This window comes from Falco rusticolus, chromosome 11 (genome assembly GCF_015220075.1).
Source record: "Falco rusticolus isolate bFalRus1 chromosome 11, bFalRus1.pri, whole genome shotgun sequence".
NCBI lineage: Eukaryota > Metazoa > Chordata > Aves > Falconiformes > Falconidae > Falco > Falco rusticolus.
Window position 1 is genome coordinate 2,862,672 of NC_051197.1, and position 18,188 is coordinate 2,880,859.

The 18,188-nt window shown below is 44.6% G+C and overlaps 1 protein-coding gene across 1 annotated transcript in view; it reads right to left on the reverse strand.

The window, feature by feature from the left end:
* Window positions 1–3,892: 3,892 nt before the first annotated feature.
* The window catches only part of ROR1 (receptor tyrosine kinase like orphan receptor 1), a 171,557-nt gene continuing 157,261 nt past the window's right edge, over window positions 3,893–18,188 (reverse strand). The window contains exons 6-9 of the mRNA XM_037404793.1: window positions 17,826–18,143; window positions 16,712–16,957; window positions 10,755–10,966; window positions 3,893–6,866 (exon numbers count right to left, since the gene is read on the reverse strand). Of these exons, the coding sequence (XP_037260690.1) occupies window positions 5,442–6,866; window positions 10,755–10,966; window positions 16,712–16,957; window positions 17,826–18,143 (2,201 nt within the window). The 3' untranslated portion in view covers window positions 3,893–5,441. The remainder of the gene's footprint in view (window positions 6,867–10,754; window positions 10,967–16,711; window positions 16,958–17,825; window positions 18,144–18,188) is intronic.

An 18,188-nucleotide genomic window follows, 5' to 3' on the forward strand; every position in this document is an offset into this window, starting at 1 on the left:
TACAGACACAAAGGAGGTGCTCTTCCAAAACGCAGCCAGTGCTTCCTCTCCAAAAGGCATTTGCTCTCTATTAGCTTAGCCCAGGCAGAAGCCCAGTTGCCTCGTTTTTCCACTGAGGTTCTCCAGCCGAACCAGAGGTGGTGAAGTTCAGCTTAGCATGGCTGCTCGTTCCACTCCCTGACCACAGGATGATGATGAATTCATATGCTCAAGAAATACTGGCTAAAATACTGTAACATACAGTAAAGAGGCTGTAATTTTTCCTGCAAATAAAAAACTGACCTTTTCTGGTTTATTGTAGTACTTTGGAGCCTTTGTACAAAATTGTTCTTTTCAACAAAAATGTTCACGTTTCTCTTTGCTGGCTTGGGACCCTGCTTTATGGCACGCTCTGTGCCTGCGCCAGAACTGTTTGTGAGCTTGTGCTGCGAAATCAGATTTCTCACAGGTACGGCCGAAGGTGCGGGGTTTCACCAGGCTCGTTGGAACTGCCAAGGACTCTCCAGCAGGCAGAGAGCCCAATTCAGGCACCGCTAAACTCAGCGCAAAGGCTCTGGCTTTCAGTGTTTTATGCCAAGCTGTAAGGAACAATAAGAATTTTTTTCACAAAACTGGCCATCCTACAAGATTACCATCTTTGCTGCACAAAGACAGCCCTCTGCCTCCCTACCTGCAGCTCTACCGTGTTCATGAATTTCTAATTAATATATATAATTCATAACCAGTTATTGTACCTTATGCTTGCATGGAGAGGGTAGATGATAAAGTCAGAGCCACCTTGGTGCTCCGATGTACTGAACACCTGGTGTGACATGGTGTGCGAGGACGGAGGGTGGCTTAGCGCCTCTGGGAAGGAGCCCTGGCTGCGTAGCTCCTCTTTCCAGCCTGAGCTGCGCCTGGCCTGCCTTGACCAACCTAGGCCTGGTGGTGTGGAACAGGAGAAAATCAGCACCCTTTGGCGAAACTCCACTCTGTGAGGGGGCAAAGGCAAGGTTCGGACATACTGAAAAGAGTGAATCCTGCCAACAAGCCAAATACCTGCTGATAAAGACCGTAACTAGAGCCAAGAGCTGTTGAAGGTACTCATTCCGCAGAAGCGGGTCCGCAGGGAACAGCATGTGTTTGTATTTGAGAGGGTGTCTGCACCGCCTGCCTCGCAGCCGGGAGTGTTTCGAGTTAGGTGGACATTTTAAAGTCCTCCTGGTGAATGTAGGTTACAGAACAGTATTGGAACCACAAGCAAATGTAAAGAGTATTTCCAAGCAACCTTCTTGGAGATCCTTATTCATGCAAAGCAAATAATAGATTCCTTTTTGACAATTTCTCACGCTCCAGATAAACATATGCTGGTGTTTCTGAGTTTTCCAGCCCAAATTTCTGCACAAGTTGTGTCTCTGCTTTACCTTCTGCTTTCAATCCAGAGAACGCCAAAACCCACTGTAATCGCTCCTCTGTGGGAACAAAGGATACACATCTCCATTTCAGACTCTGCATTTTGGTCTTTAAATCAGCAAATATTTATTCTCTTTTACAAAAATATAAGCTAAGCTGGAGGGAATGAGATTCTCCAGATTGAAGGCTTACTAAACAGTGTTTATTCAGAGTTTCATTTCCAAACCTCTAGAGCTTCTCAATCCATTACTGCATTTCCAACAGTCTTGGCTGCCCCATCTCTTTGAAGGAAGAAGGGATGATGATTCTAGCATGTAGCATTAGGAAGCTGGAAAATTCCCTTTTCCTTCGTTTGCCACGAAAATAGCCTTCATCTGTATGTTTGCATTCCCACCTGAGGAGTAATTCCTTAATTCTGGCAACATTTATTTTCAGCATTATCTAAGTGGTTTTTAGAAGACTTCCCCCCCCCCCCCCCCCCCCGCCCAGTCTCTCCCCAGTGAATTCCTGCCTCTCTGTGTTAGCATTTGTTCCCTATGCACCGGCTGTGAGCCAGACTGTGATTTCAGCCTCGCAGTTCACAAACTTCGCCTGCTGAGCGGGAGAGGGGCAGGAAGAGGTCTTTGCAAGCGTTTTCAGGTGTATTGTTCAGTGCTGGTTTACATCTGTGAGTCTAAAAATATTTTAACCCTAAGGACCCAGCTTACTTTCAAATAAAGGAAAAACCCTAAACTGAGCCGTGAGGGGGCTTGCACTATAGCTCCTGGTTTTTTAACGTAAAACCACAAAGGGTATGAGGGACTGTTTTATGACTCCCATTGCTGCTCCATGAAGTATTAGGTTACTGCTTTCCTATCAGGGTGATCAAAGCTAAGTATGCAAATTCACAGCTAAGCTTACCTGCGTAAGACGGCAGTCCTGGGGGAGCCAAGCGCGTGTAGTATTGATGGGAGGGCGGTTTGACTCGAGCGTGGCTCATGCTTCTCTTTACAGAAATGAACTGAATTACGGCATTACGCCCAATGCATTCAGCTGTGACCTGATGGGACATGCATCACTTGTCCGATGTCCCGTGAGCTGGCTCTGTGGCTGCCTTTGCCTGGTTCCATGCCTGCCTGTGCAGGTGAAAAGAGAACCTCCTGAAAGGAACTTCCATTTTCTTCACACGTGCACTCAGTGAAGGCTGTTGCTTGACAGCAATGAGCAAATACTTTGATCTCATGGATCACGATATCTCACCATCTTCTTTGGCCATGTTTTTGCACAAATGTCTGTGTACCAGCCTGGCACAAATACCCCTATTTCTGCGTTGTCTTCATTGACAGCATGCTCTTTACTGAAGATTTTGCAGTAACAGCATAACCTAAGGGCCACAGACATGCTTGGCTGCATATAGTTTCTTATGTTTCTGAAACCAGACACTTAGGAAACGGCAGACTGTCTTTGAACTGGCACTGTTGAAATTTTAAGCCCTTAAATGGTCTAAGTGAAGAAATCCCATAGGAAAAATGAGCAGGAAAAAAGGCTTCTTCCTTCTCAGTGTGTTTGACGCTTAAGTTGCAATAATTGTTTGCACTGATGCAACCACTGGAGAAGGCATGCAGGAGCAGGTGAGAGAAAAGATGACTTGGGAACGACAATACAGTTGGCATCTGTTGAAGGAGATGCCAAGCGAGCGCTGCAAAGTGCGTGTACGTGTGTGAGGGCAGCTCCCGAGCTTCTGGTTATGTTAATAGCTACGGCTCACAGCAAAACCTCATCCACTCCTGCAAAACACCTCTGTTCAAAAGTTATTTTTTTGCATCTGAGTCTGATAACCTGACACAGATACAGAAGTTAGTAAGTTTTAATTATTATCTGAATCTTCAGTCAAAACTAAGTTTTAGCTGACACATACCGTGTTTTCATTACTGATGCAGATGTGAATTCAATCCATACGGAAGCTGACATCTCAGGTTCATAAAGTATCTCAGAGGTCACAGAAGTCCTTACTATGTGATTACTGGCTGTTCTTAATCTGCAAGTACAGTTTCATGCCTGTGCAATGGAGAGGAAGCTTGGCAGCTCCGGGTGCTGCAGCAATACAATGTACCGTGAAAGCTCAGGCGATGCAGCAGGACACAAAACCTCAGCGAGGAGCTGAAAGGGCGATGCTGGCCCTCGGTACAGAGCTGAGCGGCGCCGGTGAGATCACAGCCAAGACGGCATCATCCTCACAGGGCAGTGATGCCATCCTGCTTCTTTGGTGCGCTCTGCAAATATTTACAGTCACATATTCATTTAAGCCTCTGTACGTTACCCCTCAGTAATCTGTGCCTGCAAATGTTATTTGCAAAACTGTCGTGTCCCGTTCAAGGCAGCATTTCAGCAGACTCCTTGCCTGAGCTGCATGAGCAATTTCAGTGCTGTGTTAATTACGAAGCACTTCAAATATCTTACACCAAGATGGAGGAAATATCGACATGTTTATGTTAAAACAACATTTTAATAAACAGCAGCATAAAATAATCAGTGTTTAATATCATCTCTGGCATGTGAAATACAAAAATGCACATATCTTAATTATAAAATAGCCTTTGTTATTACATTTTCATGCTTGCCTAATTGAAATGCCCATAATTAATAAATCAATCATCAAGTAATACAGTGATTAAATGCATGCAGTGAAAACAAAGAAAAATATTTGTATAAGGTAGTGGCTGAATATCACCATAATATATTTCAAGAACATCTACATCAGGTTAAAAGCAAAAAGAAACAGACCAAGATATAAAACGCAGAGATGTATTTTCACTTCTGCTGTACAAAACATTATCACACTTCTGTGCAAAAACGTAAAAATAAAGTCATATTATACAACATTGTCAACTGAGCAAAAGATTGTTCTCGTTCCGTGTACAACAAAAATACTTTTCAGTACAAAAAAGTCTGTGAAAAACGGTAATGTACACAGCACTTTTGTAACTCATAAAAGTGGTTTCAAATGAATAATCTAGATTGCTTATACCTGAATGATTTTTTTAGTAAATACACAAATGTCATATTTCTAAGTTGAAAGTTAACACTAATTCACATTATTAGAATTGCTAGACAAAATTGCTATCAATGGATTTGCTGCATGATGGAATGTGAGTTTCCCTTTTTCAGGGTTCCTGGAGTCATAGTCACTGAAATTACACATTGATCTGAAACAATAAATATTCCTGGGAAAACTGATTGTCATATATAAAATTGTGGTTTGGAGCCTTTCCATTACACAGTTGCATAGCAACAAAAGGATATAAAATTTCTGCTTTAACTACTAGATTATGAAATGTTATCTTTGAATAAGTTGATTCAGGTTCTGAAATTAAAACACTTTAATTTCATTTCCTTTAAGGCAATTTCTTAGAACTCCAGCCATCTTTAGCAGCCAACAGCAGGTGACTTTTGTAGACTGCAAGTTGATAACTCAAGTTATTGTGCTGTCATATAAATGACTTTTTTTGGTCTGAATCTGAACTCAGACTCCCAAGTTAATGAAAGACCAAAATCCTACCTGAAGAAATTTATTCAGATCACATATTTGAGACATAATCCTTGACTGCAAAATTTACAAATAGTTTAACGAGCTATTGGAACTGAAATTGCACACCCAGTAGATCTCTGAATATTTGCATCTCCCAAAAAAAGAGACAAATATTAAAATATGTTTTCAGTATAAAAAAGTTTCTGTGATTTAAACCACACCAGAGGTTTAAAAAGCTGTGAAAAACGTATGATAAAATGTTTTTAGTTAAAAAAAAAAATAATCTCCTTTCCCCCTTTTGAATTGTCGGTGGCACTTAAAAGAAACGTGTCCATTGACAGAGCTGAGTATCCATACCACAGCGATCTTTGCCTGGTTGCGTCTGCCCATCTTGTTAAGCAGTTACACTTCACAGAAGATACTTGCTGCAATGTCTGTTAAACAACCAGAAGAATCTTTAATAAAATATTTGAATATAAATCTTTTCTACGACTTTCTAGTTTGTGTTGTAAATAGTTATATTTACAAAGGCCTCACTTATTTACAATTCAGCTGAAATCATAGATTCATTCGGTCCATGGATGCTGGAGTCTCCTAATAGGGAAGACTGCTTTGAGTCAATTTTGTACGGTTTTTGAGTTTTATTTCCAAAAACTGTAATACCGATTCCCCCCGGATGACTAGGAATTGACATATGAGATAGCAAAGGAATATTTGCTTCCTGGTTGGATCCTGAAGATGGCAGGCTAGTGACGTGACCTGTGCTAGTGGATCCGCTGGCGCTGCTGGGAGAGCGACTCTTTGGAGGAGGACAGTGCTGGATCACCCTGGGTGGCCCTTGCGGTTGGTAGTGGGCAGCTGGGAAAGCAGCATATCCTGGTGGAATCGGGTACCCATTGATCGGGATGTATCGCTGGTTTTGAGGTATTGGCGGTCCGATGAACCCGGCGATTTGGCCTTGGGGTATACCTTGTGCTGGAAACATGTAGTTAGGGTACCTAGGATTGCTGAGGTTGCTAACTGGGCTTGCGCTGAGGGAAGTCGTTTGAGTGGTGGCGTTCCCACCGGAGGGGGTAGTAGAACTAGTGTGACTTGAAAGACCCTCCCATGAGCGCAGCCTGGCATGGATTTCTTTGAATCGTGGCCTCCGGGATGGCAGATCATGCCAGCACTCTGTCATCAGGCTATACATTCTGGGAGGACAGTCTTCAGAGCATGGCAGCAGTTGTCTTTTCCTGATCATCTCTATGACTTCTTGGTTACTAAATCCGTAATACGGTTGCAGCCCAAAGCTGAATATTTCCCACAAAACAACTCCAAATGACCAAATATCTGAATCGGAAGAGAACTTGCCATACATAATTGCCTCTGGTGGCATCCAGCGAATGGGCAAGAGAGACTTGTTTTGAACTCTGTAATAATCTGCCGAGTAGATTTCTCTTGAAAGTCCCAGGTCCGAAATTTTCACGTGAAGTTGTTCTCCAATTAGAATGTTACGAGCAGCAAGATCTTTATGGACAAAAAAATGACTTGCCAAGTACTCCATCCCTGCTGCAATCTGGACTGCGATATGCAGGAAATCCCCATGGTCCAGGCTGGATTTTACAGTCCCATCCTCGTCGCTGCTGCATCCCACGTCTGAATGCGGCGATCGCATGATGAGAAACTCATGGAGGTCTCCTTGGTTCATGTACTCAAAAAGCATGCAGACAGGTTGTTCCTGGGTCACAACACCTAAGAGGCAAACGATGTTAGGGTGATGGAGCTCGGCCATGAGAGATGCTTCTTGCTGGAACTCTGCCCACTGCTGGGGGTTGTTAAAGTCTTTTAGTGTCTTGATAGCAACGAGCTGAGCGTGATCCATGCCTGGGAGGTAGAGATGTCCCTTGTAGATCTTGCCAAAAGCACATTCACCCAGTTCTTCCATGAAACGAACAGCAGATAGGGGCAACTCCTTAGCCTTACTCTGTTGAAGAAATGACAGCAAAACCACGTCAGAAAAACAGGATTGAAAATGTGGTTTTAAGGAAAAGACCTTTTCGCACAGGATGTCTGAGAGCCAAACGGGCAGCAGAGGAGTTCCCTGGGCTCCATACCCGTTTGGCAACGACCCTGCTCAGCCCTGTGAGATGCTGGCACTGGTGTGACGGCACCAGCCCCAGGGCCAGGGACAGCCTGAGGGACACCAGTATCCCACCATCAGCAAAGCTCAGGGCTGAGTGCTGCCTAATCTCTGCCCTCCATGCTCCAAACCTAAATTCAGAATTACTTTTTACCCTCTACACAAGATCAGATAAAAGTAGCAAGTATTAGATCAAAATATATGCAGGAACCATCAGCATTTCAGCAAAGGCATTTATATACTTGGGCTCAGGCACATATATGCTTAAAATTGAATCTGACTAATTTCAGGAATTGAGGCAATTCACAGTCTTTAAGTAAGTACATGCTGAAGCGTTTTCTGGGCCAGGGCCTAAAGTTTTAGCGGAATATTTTTTTATTTTAAAAATTCTGTCCTTGTAGCCAATTTTTCCTTGACTTCGCTATTAACCTTCCAATGCACAGTAGAGACTATTTCTGCTCACACTTGACGGAATGTTCAATCCAAACAGGATTTTCCAGGCAGGACAGAGTCAGCTGGAAAAACGAAATAGTGGTCAAAGGAGAAAGGCAAAGTGTTTTAAAACTCTATTGTTATTCTGGGTGCATATATTCACTCTTAGGCCATAAAGAAGCTGTATTATTCTCAGACATTAACTTCCACTCGTGCTTGTAACACCTAGACCCAAACATACTCATTTAGGGTCCTCAGTATAGCCATAGGTAGTAATTTAAGACTACTGAGTGTGGGATCTATGTTTCATAAGTTAGTGTAAAAATTATCATTTGTATTCCTGAAATCACGTAACAGCAGCTTTACAGTGGCAATACAGAAGAACTGTCATTTTAAAAAATGATGAAGAAATGACATTTTAGAATAAATGAATTCTAATCATATTGACCACTTACGACTTTCAGACAATCACTGCAACAAAAAATAATAATAATAACAATAACAACAATAACTATAATAATAGTACTAATAAAACCAACAACAACAACAATAATAATAATAGCAGCCATTTGAGCAGGCAGCCAGTAGACTGTATGGCGATGGCAGGAAATTAGCTATATTGTTGAGAAACAGATGGTTTGTATTATACAAATCCTTTAGGCTAAAACTTGTTTAGGTCTGGCATATTGTAAATTATATTTTAGTAATGAAAGTGAAATGACCTTTGTCTGACCTGAGGCTGGGTTCGTCTGTTTGAACCAACATAGTGGAAAACTATGAAAGAAAATGAAGTCATAAAGTTTTGGCAGGAAGGGCTCACTTCAAGTTAAGCGGTTATAAATCTGCTTAGTTTTTGTTTGACAAGTATTTGTCATACATCGGTGTACAAAATGTAAAGAAGTGTAAAATACATACGAGGCAGCACGCCAAAGTAAACTGAGTACAAAGGGAGAGCAGCAAGAGCGAAGCCCACCGCCTCTGTCTCTTTATCGGCTCCTTCCACTAGGTGAATGACAAGACGAGCTTAGTTTATTATATTTTTGGAAGGCAATTAAAATCCCTTAAAGCTGAGACAGGCTTTTGGATTAAATGCTAACGGTTTTATTTGCATGAGCAAACACACATCTATCTCAGTTGGAGCCTGAAGCCTAAGCATGTTTTTATCCAAAGTCGACATTAATACTAGATACAGTATTTTAAAATAGGATTCTACTTCCTTTCTTTTAAAATTTGTTTGAAAGGCAATCAAAACATTTGAGACAGGGAGAGCTGGGTTTCCCAGTGGGAAAATACAGAATTATCATAAATAAGATGGAAAGTTTTTTGCAGCATATGCCTTTGAACACAAAAAGAGTCTATATTTGCAAACATTTCTGGGCAAGTTGCTTTCCTAAGTTGTGTGCACAAGCCACCAGCGTGTCAGCAGTCTAGTCTAGGTGGAAACTGTGACCTCATTAAAACGATGCTGACATTCCCACTATCTTCAGTTTAGCCAGGATTGTATCCCAAATATCTAGTAGAATGCGGACCAAGAAGCAAATCCAAATTTAACAGAATATTCCATGGCAGTTGGACGCAAGATGTAGTTCTGACACTTACCTAATTAAATGGTCTTTGTACTATTACCAGCATTTTGATATATAGCTACTCTAAGATGTACATGAAAGTTAGAATTAAGAACTTGAAGGGAAAAGGAAGATAAATTCCCAGGGCCAGTGTGTATGGGACTGAGGAGTTAAAATGTAACAACAGACCAAACCCTGTCTGACCATCCTGAACAGATACCCCGCACAGATCACCAGCTCCCAGTGCCCGCAACACTATTTAAACAGGAATCCCAGTGTCAGCCCCGTGACATCTCTGAATGCAGTAGGTGTTACTAACAGGCTAAAGCAGCACAGCATCTTCCAGCACAGCTGTGGGTTTACTTTTATCGCTGACTTAAAAAGACTCTCCTACTCTTTCTGTGAGCTGGCGAGGAGCTGGAATTTTCCTCTGCAACAACTTTCTGTGCCAGTCCCTGCTGCACTAAGACTGCAGCTCCACAGACACACAGGGCAGCACCCCTGAAAGAGCAGCTAGTGCCTGGGCAGCCCCTCACCGGATACAGCTACTTACTCCATTTTCCCTAGGCTGTCACAATTAACTCTTTACAACCTAATTCTGTAAACCTGACATTTAAGACCAAGCATTAACAGCATCCCATAGCTGCTTTATTGAACTTCAGAAGAAACGACCCCAGAATTTGTTCAGAGATGTTGAACACTACTCCTGAAGCGTGTGAGCCTCCCTGATGCTAAGTGATTAGCTCTGCTGAAAGAATACCTACGGCAGCAATGCTTGAAGGCTAGAGTTCACATTGCTAAACTCAATAAAATCAGACTTTGGATTCATTTTTCTATGTCATTTTCTAACAAAAATAACAGCTTACCCAAAGGCATGACTCTTTCAGATACCACAGTCTACACAGTTTCTATTCTACTTAATTGTAGATACTGATTTTCACTCTGAAATGTTTCAAAAGAACAATCTTCATCAAGTTGTGGAAGAGAACTGGCAGGGTGTGAGAACCAAGGCAAATATTCTTTCCAGGGCGTTATTCTTTCTGTAGGTGGCAGAAGGCAGTTATAGCCCTGAAACGCCACAGGTTTGCAATTTGGCTGCCCTGCCCATACGCAAGGAGCTAAAGGTTGATCATGCCTAAATCTTAAATGATTTTTAAAAATGCTTCATGAACCTGGGACTGCAGTGAAGCAAAACAATACCGGCAACAGGAGCCGCTACGCATCAGCTGTGCTGGCCAAAACAGCAGGCAGACTTCTAAGGCCCTGTTTTGGTAATTCCTCTTTTTTAAAAGGAATTTAAGAGAAAGGGCAAGCCTGAAAAAACAAGGAACAAATCTTTCCAAAGTGATTTCGGCCGAGCGAGAGATGACATAGGACTACAACAGACCCATGAAAAAACTCTCTTGACAAAATGCTGAATCACATCGTTATCCGCACTACTCTCTAACTTAAACGAGGTGATTTAGAGATGCTTCATTAATGGGTTGCTCGCTTTAATACAAAAAAACTCCAGCTCCTATTTATCCAGGTACATGGACACAGAGGAATTACCTCCACGGGTCCAGCACAGTTGCTATCCTGCTGATGAGAAAAGTCCTTACAAAAATTACAGCTGAAGGCACCAGCAGAAACTGCAAGCTGGAAATCAGCTTAGTATTTCAGTGCTGAGTTGATCAAAGCATTTCACTCCCCGCCTTTACAGACAGCAAATGTCAAAGCAGAAATGAGGGATTACCTTTGGTTTATAGGCGTTGAGCATTGACATCTCCACATTTTGTCCTCTTACATGTTTAGGCTGTCTTTGAACGGGAGGGGAGGATGACTTCTGATTGTTGCGACAGATGCAGATGAAGAAGAAGAGTAAGGCTATGGCCAGGGGAATAGTAACACTTGGCACCAGGATATACAGGATTTCCATTTTATTCTTTTCCTTGGAATCCTTATAATCTGGTTCAGAAGAAAAAAAAAAAAGACCCAAACCAATGAATGAAGTATCCCACAGTGTCAAGTACATCCCTGGATCAACTGGAAGTGTTAAGAGTAAAACATCCCGATAACACCACTACAATCCACCTTGAATGCTGTTTTCTTTCCCTAATATTAACAGAGCAATTAATTTTGTTGAGTAACATTTCTGTAAGAACACAGAATGACCAGGAACAACTTCCCCCCTGCAGCACGTCAGTTCAAACATATTTATGGTCATGAAATAGGTGAATACTGTGACATGGCTGTTGACTGGGGTGAAACGAAGGTCCACAGAAAAGTTAATTTCTAAGACAGCTGATGGAAGAAAGGCTTTGGTGGGATTATAGCCTCCTTATTTTAATATGCATATTAGGATTTGGTGCCATAGTTTCCTTAATCTAACAAAAATGTGGGGAGCCATTAAAAAGAATAGTTTATCCCCCTGTTTATTTCCAGCCTCCTGATCTCAATATCTCCTAGCACCGACTGAAGCATTTGTGTGGCCACCCAGGGCACTGGAACAAACAACATGTGAAACAGAAAAGTCGTTTTCTAGTTAGTGTTAGGTGCAGGAACAGGATGAATAGGAACTCCAGAGCAGAAGAAATGGAGAACACCTGGGAAACGGGAGGAACTGCATGGCAAGAAATAGAGAGCATAGTCCTGTTTTTCATCCCAGAAAGTCAGGAAAGGGCTTCAGAAAGTCTGAACACAGACAAAAACTGTAGCATAATCTTAAAAAAAGATCTTACCTACCGAGAACTTGGTCTTAATAGGATTAACGAGCTAATGGGAAAACCCACCCCTCTACCAACTATACAGTAATAGTGGTCATCTGAGCAGGGTGGCAGATGCTGGCACAAAGGACGCAGCAACGGTAGCTGAGAGGAAGCTAGAGCATGGATAAAAAAGAAGGATCCGGAAGAGGTTGGGAAGCCAGTTTATTGCACATAGTGCGAATGCTAGCTGCAATATTTGCTCCCTCTGCACACAGCTCTCTTCACAGCTAGGGAGTGATTAATTTTAGAAATATGAAAACCTCTTCTACCACTGCCCGGCAAGGCACAGCTGGAACGCTGGACACTTGCCTCCCTCCAGCTGGCTCCGGTTTCACAGGGCACAGTGCTCAGAGGGAAGGTGCCGTGAGAGAGGAGAGACGGGTTTCGGGAAGGAGCTCACGTCCTTGCATTCATGCAGCACCTGCTTGGGTTGACAAGGACATACCTTCCAGCCGGGCTGCTCTGAGCACGGGGACGCCGAAACCTGCTTTGCTTTGGCATTTCTCAGGAGCATTCATAAAATTTAGGGTATAATTACGCATGGATTAACACACTAACTATAGGGCACCCCAGGAACTCTGAGGATCACCTTGAGCTGCGGGACTGGTGGCTGTAGCCTGGTTGAGATTGTGAAGGTCTGTGGCAGCATCAGGCTTAGTGGATTCTGGCAGAATGGGGAATGTTTTATTATTCCTGCAGGGTCATTTCAGTTTGTTTGTCTGTGTTTTCCAGACTGGATTTGTAGAAGTGCTTAGCAGCCCACACAGATATCTTTTATGCACTTAATTAAACATGAACTTGATCCGAAGCTTGGGTTTGACTCAAATTGTGACAGAGGCAAAGTTCAAATGGTTCTAGATGTCATTTTGCATAACTCCTCTCCTCTTACAGGCTCATGCTGTTGCGCTGCTCTCCCTGCCCTCCTTTTTGTCCACTCTTTTTAGAGTAAGTAGTGCCATCTGTTCTTTAATTGAGAGGAGAGGTGGTTCAAATATTTCTATGGCCTCTGGGAAACAACAGAGGACTAAAGCACTGTCCCCGCTACAGTCTCCCTGTGCCCAGCAGAAGGGCAGCCTGTGCTCTCACCCTGTCTTCAGTGAACATTCAGCTCTACAGCAGGGACCCACTGTAGGTCTCCTTTGTGAGCTGCTGCTCTCTAACACAGACACACTATCTGTGCCTTTCCCCTCTCCTTCAAATCCTTCTTATGTTTGTCTTTGCTAAGCCTCATGCTTGAATTACTCCATGTTTCACATCTTCCTATATTCAAGTTGACAAACTTCTATGAAATGAATCTATTGCAGCTTATGAGACAACTGAAAGATACAGTTGAAGGAAGAAAAAGAAAGCATCAGCATGAGGCAGACGAGACCTGGGCACTAGTTCAGCACCTGAGCTATTCCAGTCAAAGGGAATTATTATTCTTATTAAGTAGCAGCCCCTGCAGTGAAGCCTCATTAGGTTAATAGGTTTCTTGGGAGCCACCCTAATTAAATCCATTTCCCATCTAGGCATGTCCTGGTGAGGCAGAATGCACAATACTTATTAAAATGCGCCTGAAATGGCTCTTTCAACCAGTGCAAAACCAACGGAATGCAAGTCCCACATGGTATTTTGGTTTTAATATGCATATTAGCATTTACCAATTAAATTACTACTCACCTGATACAGCTCTATTTGTCTGTATTTAGAATAATAATGCCATATAACTCAGCCGTACTGCCAGTACCATTTAAGGCAGTGGTGAGACATAATTAAAACCCTTGTCGGGAATTCTTCAAGCCACCCAGCCTATCTTGTTTATTATCTAGTAAAACGTCCAAATCAGAGACTTTGCAACACGTCCAAAAGCATCCTGCTTTCAGCTATTCCAGATCAAAAGACTGAGCCAGCCCTGGGATCTCAGAGCCCATCTAGAGGGGGCCTGGCAAGCAGCCCACCCCAATCAACTCTTTAATTACCCATTATCCAGAAGTTGTGGAAAACACAAAATGCACAAGGCTGAAAGATTGTACAGCGACAGTGTAGTACAGCAAGCTCAACAGCATCGCTGCTGGTGGACATGCATGACCCCTCAGCTTGCCCAAACTCAGCTGCCCACCACCCCACCCCCCCCCCCGGAGCTGAGCTCCCTCTGCTCACCCAGCTCAGCCCAGCATATGCAGCCATGCAGCTCCGGGGTGGAGAGCCCCGAGGGGACAGTATGCTAAGGGGAGACCTGCTGACTGCTACTTAGATCCAGATTTTCGTACTGAAGTGCTGAAAAAGATCTTCAGAACAGTCTGTATAGATTGAACTACTCTCGGGTAGTCAGTCTATCACTGCACCTCACACAAAAAAAATAACTGAAGTTAAATGCAGTGGAATAATAGCAAAAGAGATACAGGATTCTAAAAACCATACACAGAATCACAGAACAGTTTAGGTTGGAAAAGACCTTTAAGATCATCGAGTCCAACCATTAGCCCAGAAATGCCAAGCCCACCGCTAACCCACGTCCCTAAGTGCCACATCTACAGGTCTTTAAATACCTCCAGGGATGGGGATGCCACCACTGCCTGTTCCAGCGTAAGACATTTTTCCTAACACCCAATGTAAACCTCCCCATGCACAACCTGAGGCCACTGCCTGTCATCCTACCACTTGTTACTTGGGAGGAGAGACAGACCCCACCTCGCTACAACCTCCTGTCAGATAGTTGTGGAGAGCGAGAAGATCCCCCCTGAGCCTCCTTTTCTCCAGGCTAAACACCCCCAGCCCCTTCCCCAGCCCTGCTGCCCTTCTCTGGACATGCTCCAGCACCTCTACATCCCTCTTGAAGTGAGGGGCCCAAAACTGAGGTGCACATGATACAGCCCAGACTGTCTGCCTTTCCCCTGATCTACTCTTTCAGTAAGAACATAATTTAGATCCTATTTTGGCATCGATTCCCATCTTTCCATTAATTGAAAAAGACTTTGGAGTAGGCTCAGAACATGTCTCACTGCAGGAATGCTCATAACCATAACCAGAAATAATTTAATTTGGTTCTGGCTATCGAACAGTAACATCAAAAGGTATCTCCTTTCCCAGGGGAAAGGTAATGTTACTGGGACAACTTGTAGGCAACATAAAATTTGGGTGAAACTTTGCACCATGAATTTCCAGAACATTTCTGGGTGCATTTCTGGCACGTCTATGCAAATTGCTGTGTTTTTTTCTTGGCATGCTATCAGCACTGTTATTTCTATATGCCGATAAAACAATTAGGAACTATTTGTTCAGGTCTTCCACCCACTGCTTCTGTGTCTCAGAAAAGCAGAATAAAATGAGAGCTGAATCTCCATTTTTGTTCATTTTGCAAAACCAAAATGCAGCCAGGGCAGTTCTGTGAACACAAACTTAAGAGACAGATAAAAGGGTCTGGCAAGATGATCTTTATTTTTTAAATAAGGCCTGAGCTCTACTAAGCAAGGTTTGCATTTATGAAAATGGCTCTTAATAAACTAAGTGAAATATAGAATGTTCTACAATGACTTTGTGGATCAGCGTCAACAGTGCAACTTCTGTGACCCTATTCTGGCTGCTGACGGCTGGTTCAGGTGTGCTGTTCTCTGCGTAAAAACCTGGCTGGGTGGCCGAGCTCAGAGACTTGTGGTGAATGGAGTTACACCCCGCTGGTCACAAGGGCGTCCCCAGGGTGCGGGCGGGGGGCAGCCCTCTAACACCTTCACCCATGACCGGGGCGAGGGATCGAGCGCACCCTCAGCAGGTTTGCAGGCAGCCCCGAGCTGGGGGGTGCTGATCTGCCGGGGGGTCGGCCGGCTCTGCAGGGGGGTCTGGGCAGGCTGCGTCGAGGGGCCGAGGCCGATCGGACGAGGGTCCCCAGGGCTCAGTGCCGGCCCTGCCCGGGGGTCACACCAGCCCCTGGGGGCAGGGGGCTGGGAGCTGCCCGGCGGGGAAGGGCCGGGGGGGCTGGTCAGCGGCCGCTGGACATGAGCCGGCAGCGTGGCCGGGTGGCCAAGGAGGCCAGCGGCGTCCTGGCTGGTACCAGAAACAGTGTGGCCAGCAGGGCCGGGGCAGTGACGGCCCCCTGCGCTCGGCACTGGTGAGGCTGCACCCCGAACCCGGTGTGCAGGATCGGGCCGCTCGCGGCAAGGGGGACCTGGAGGGGCTGGAGCGTGTCCAGAGCCGGGCAGGGGGCTGGGGCACAAGGCTGGCGGGGGGGGCTGGGGGTGTTCAGCCCAGAGAAAGGGAGGCTCAGGGGGAACCTGATCGCTCTCTACAGCTGCCTGAAAGGGGGGGTGCAGTGGGGTGGGGTTGGTCTCTTCTCCCAGATAACAAGCGATAGGATGAGAAGCAACGGCTTCAAGCTGTGCCAGATTGGATATTGGGAAAAATGTCTTCACCAAAAGGGTGGTCAAGCCCTGGAACAGGCTGCCCAGGGAAGGGGTGGAGTCCTCATCCCTGGAGGTATTTAAAGACCCGTAGATGTGGCACTTAGGGACATGGGCTAGTGGTGGGCTTGGCAGTGCTGGGCTAATGGTTGGACTCTATAATCTTAAAGGCTTTTTCCAACCTAAATAATTCTATGATTGCTTGTTTTAATTTGGACTAAGAAGTTATATTGATTGTAATGGCAAACAGGAAAGCCTAGAATGCTTGGGCTGGCAACATGCTGCTGCTTCATCACCTTCTGGTGAGTGCTCAGGTATTCCCTACTAAAATATTTTCATGCCAACACTTTGCCAGCTGCATGGGCAGTAAGTGCTCAAAGGTCTCCTAGGAGTGGGGATGCTGTGGCTTTAGTTACAGACACTGTAGTTAGCCTTTCCTACAGCTCTCTTTACAGGGATTCAAGAAAGACACTTTGTGCACAGCTTCCCCAAGGCCCTGATTTGCAGGACGTGACAAAACAGTGCCCCTTTTTGTTCCAAAACAAAACGTAAAAAAGGTCAGTAATTACCACATGCTGGGACATCACAAAGCTCAGACTTAAAGTTCTCATCTAAGGTGAAGCACCACGGGGCGTCCTTCTGGTTCCCTGGGTTGCGGCAGTAGGAGTGACCCCCGTTGAGTTCGGGGTACCTGATGGCAGTGAAGGTGTGGGTATGGGGGTACTGTGAGTTCCATGGCTGGCACTGCCGCCCCGACCTGGTCACGCTTACCGTCCCTCGGTAATCTACTCCTGTGCTGTTGTAGCATTTGTGATCTGAAAAAAAAAAAAAATAATAATCCAAAGCAATAGTTGGTGGCGGCAAGGCAGAGGGCCGCAGCACTCGGGGGCAGTGAGCTACCGGCATCCCCAGCCCCAGCACACTGCTGCTGGCCCAGGGCCGGGAAACCCAGTTTGGAAGCACAGGCTCCCAATTTGCTGTGGCTGTAACACAAGGCCTGCTTTGCATTCACATTCCTGGGAGGATTTAAAGCTTATGCTTCTGTAATGAAAACAGCTTATGCCAAGCGTTTTTAATATAAGATACACAAAGAAGTAAAAACTACAGTGGGAACCTGAATTGCAGCCATTATTTTCGTATGAAGGTAGAGAATTTGTGGGAGCCATGTTTTATATTTGACTATTGAGATGTATAAGGGCTGTGAACAGGCTGCAGCCCAGTCTGATCAAAGAGTGAGCTCAGCCGATGTCTAAAATTAGGCTGCATTTGGCAGGCGCAGCCATGGCCAATGTTGACCCCTGCAAATGTTCCTTCTGACAAGCACCCCTGGCCTCGCTGGAGCACCTTGGATGGCTGTGGGAGGACAGGGATGTTCCTCAGGATTCAAATGCTTACACTGCCATTGTTTCCTACTTCATATTAATTAGAAAAGATCTGAAACCAATAAACAGCATTTAGTGTGAGTCCATAGGCAGGTGAAGAAAAAAAAAGAAAAAGTATTTCTGAATTTCTACCCATCCAGCCTAGCTAGGGGAGAAGTGTGCGAGTGGGGTAACTCAAGAGCACGGCATCTGCAAGCTTTCAAAGCCCAGCACCAGCTCCAACGCTGATAGCACGAGCCCCTACAGCCAACCTTTTCACAGTGGTACTTTTTGCACAGAGAAACAGGCGGTTTTCACTTACTTTTATTTATGGGATCTGCCATTGGAATCCCAATCCGGATACAATTGACAGCTTCGGGACTATCTGGCTGGGGAAGATCTTCACAGTTGGGCAGCTTTAATCTCATCAGAATCATGGGATTAGATCTTGCAAAAATATACTCTGTCTGACACAGGACATTTTCCAGAATTTCACATTCATCACGGCACAGGTCTCGTGGCTTGGGAGCTGATGAAGTCTCATCACAGTAGGGGAAGGCGTAATGGCACAGTGAAGGAATAGCAAACTGGGAGCATTTATCCGACAAATGGCTGGAAGTGCCAATCATGGTGAAGGCAGCTGTAAAATACACAAAAGGATTTTACTTAACCCAGTAGGAGTTTT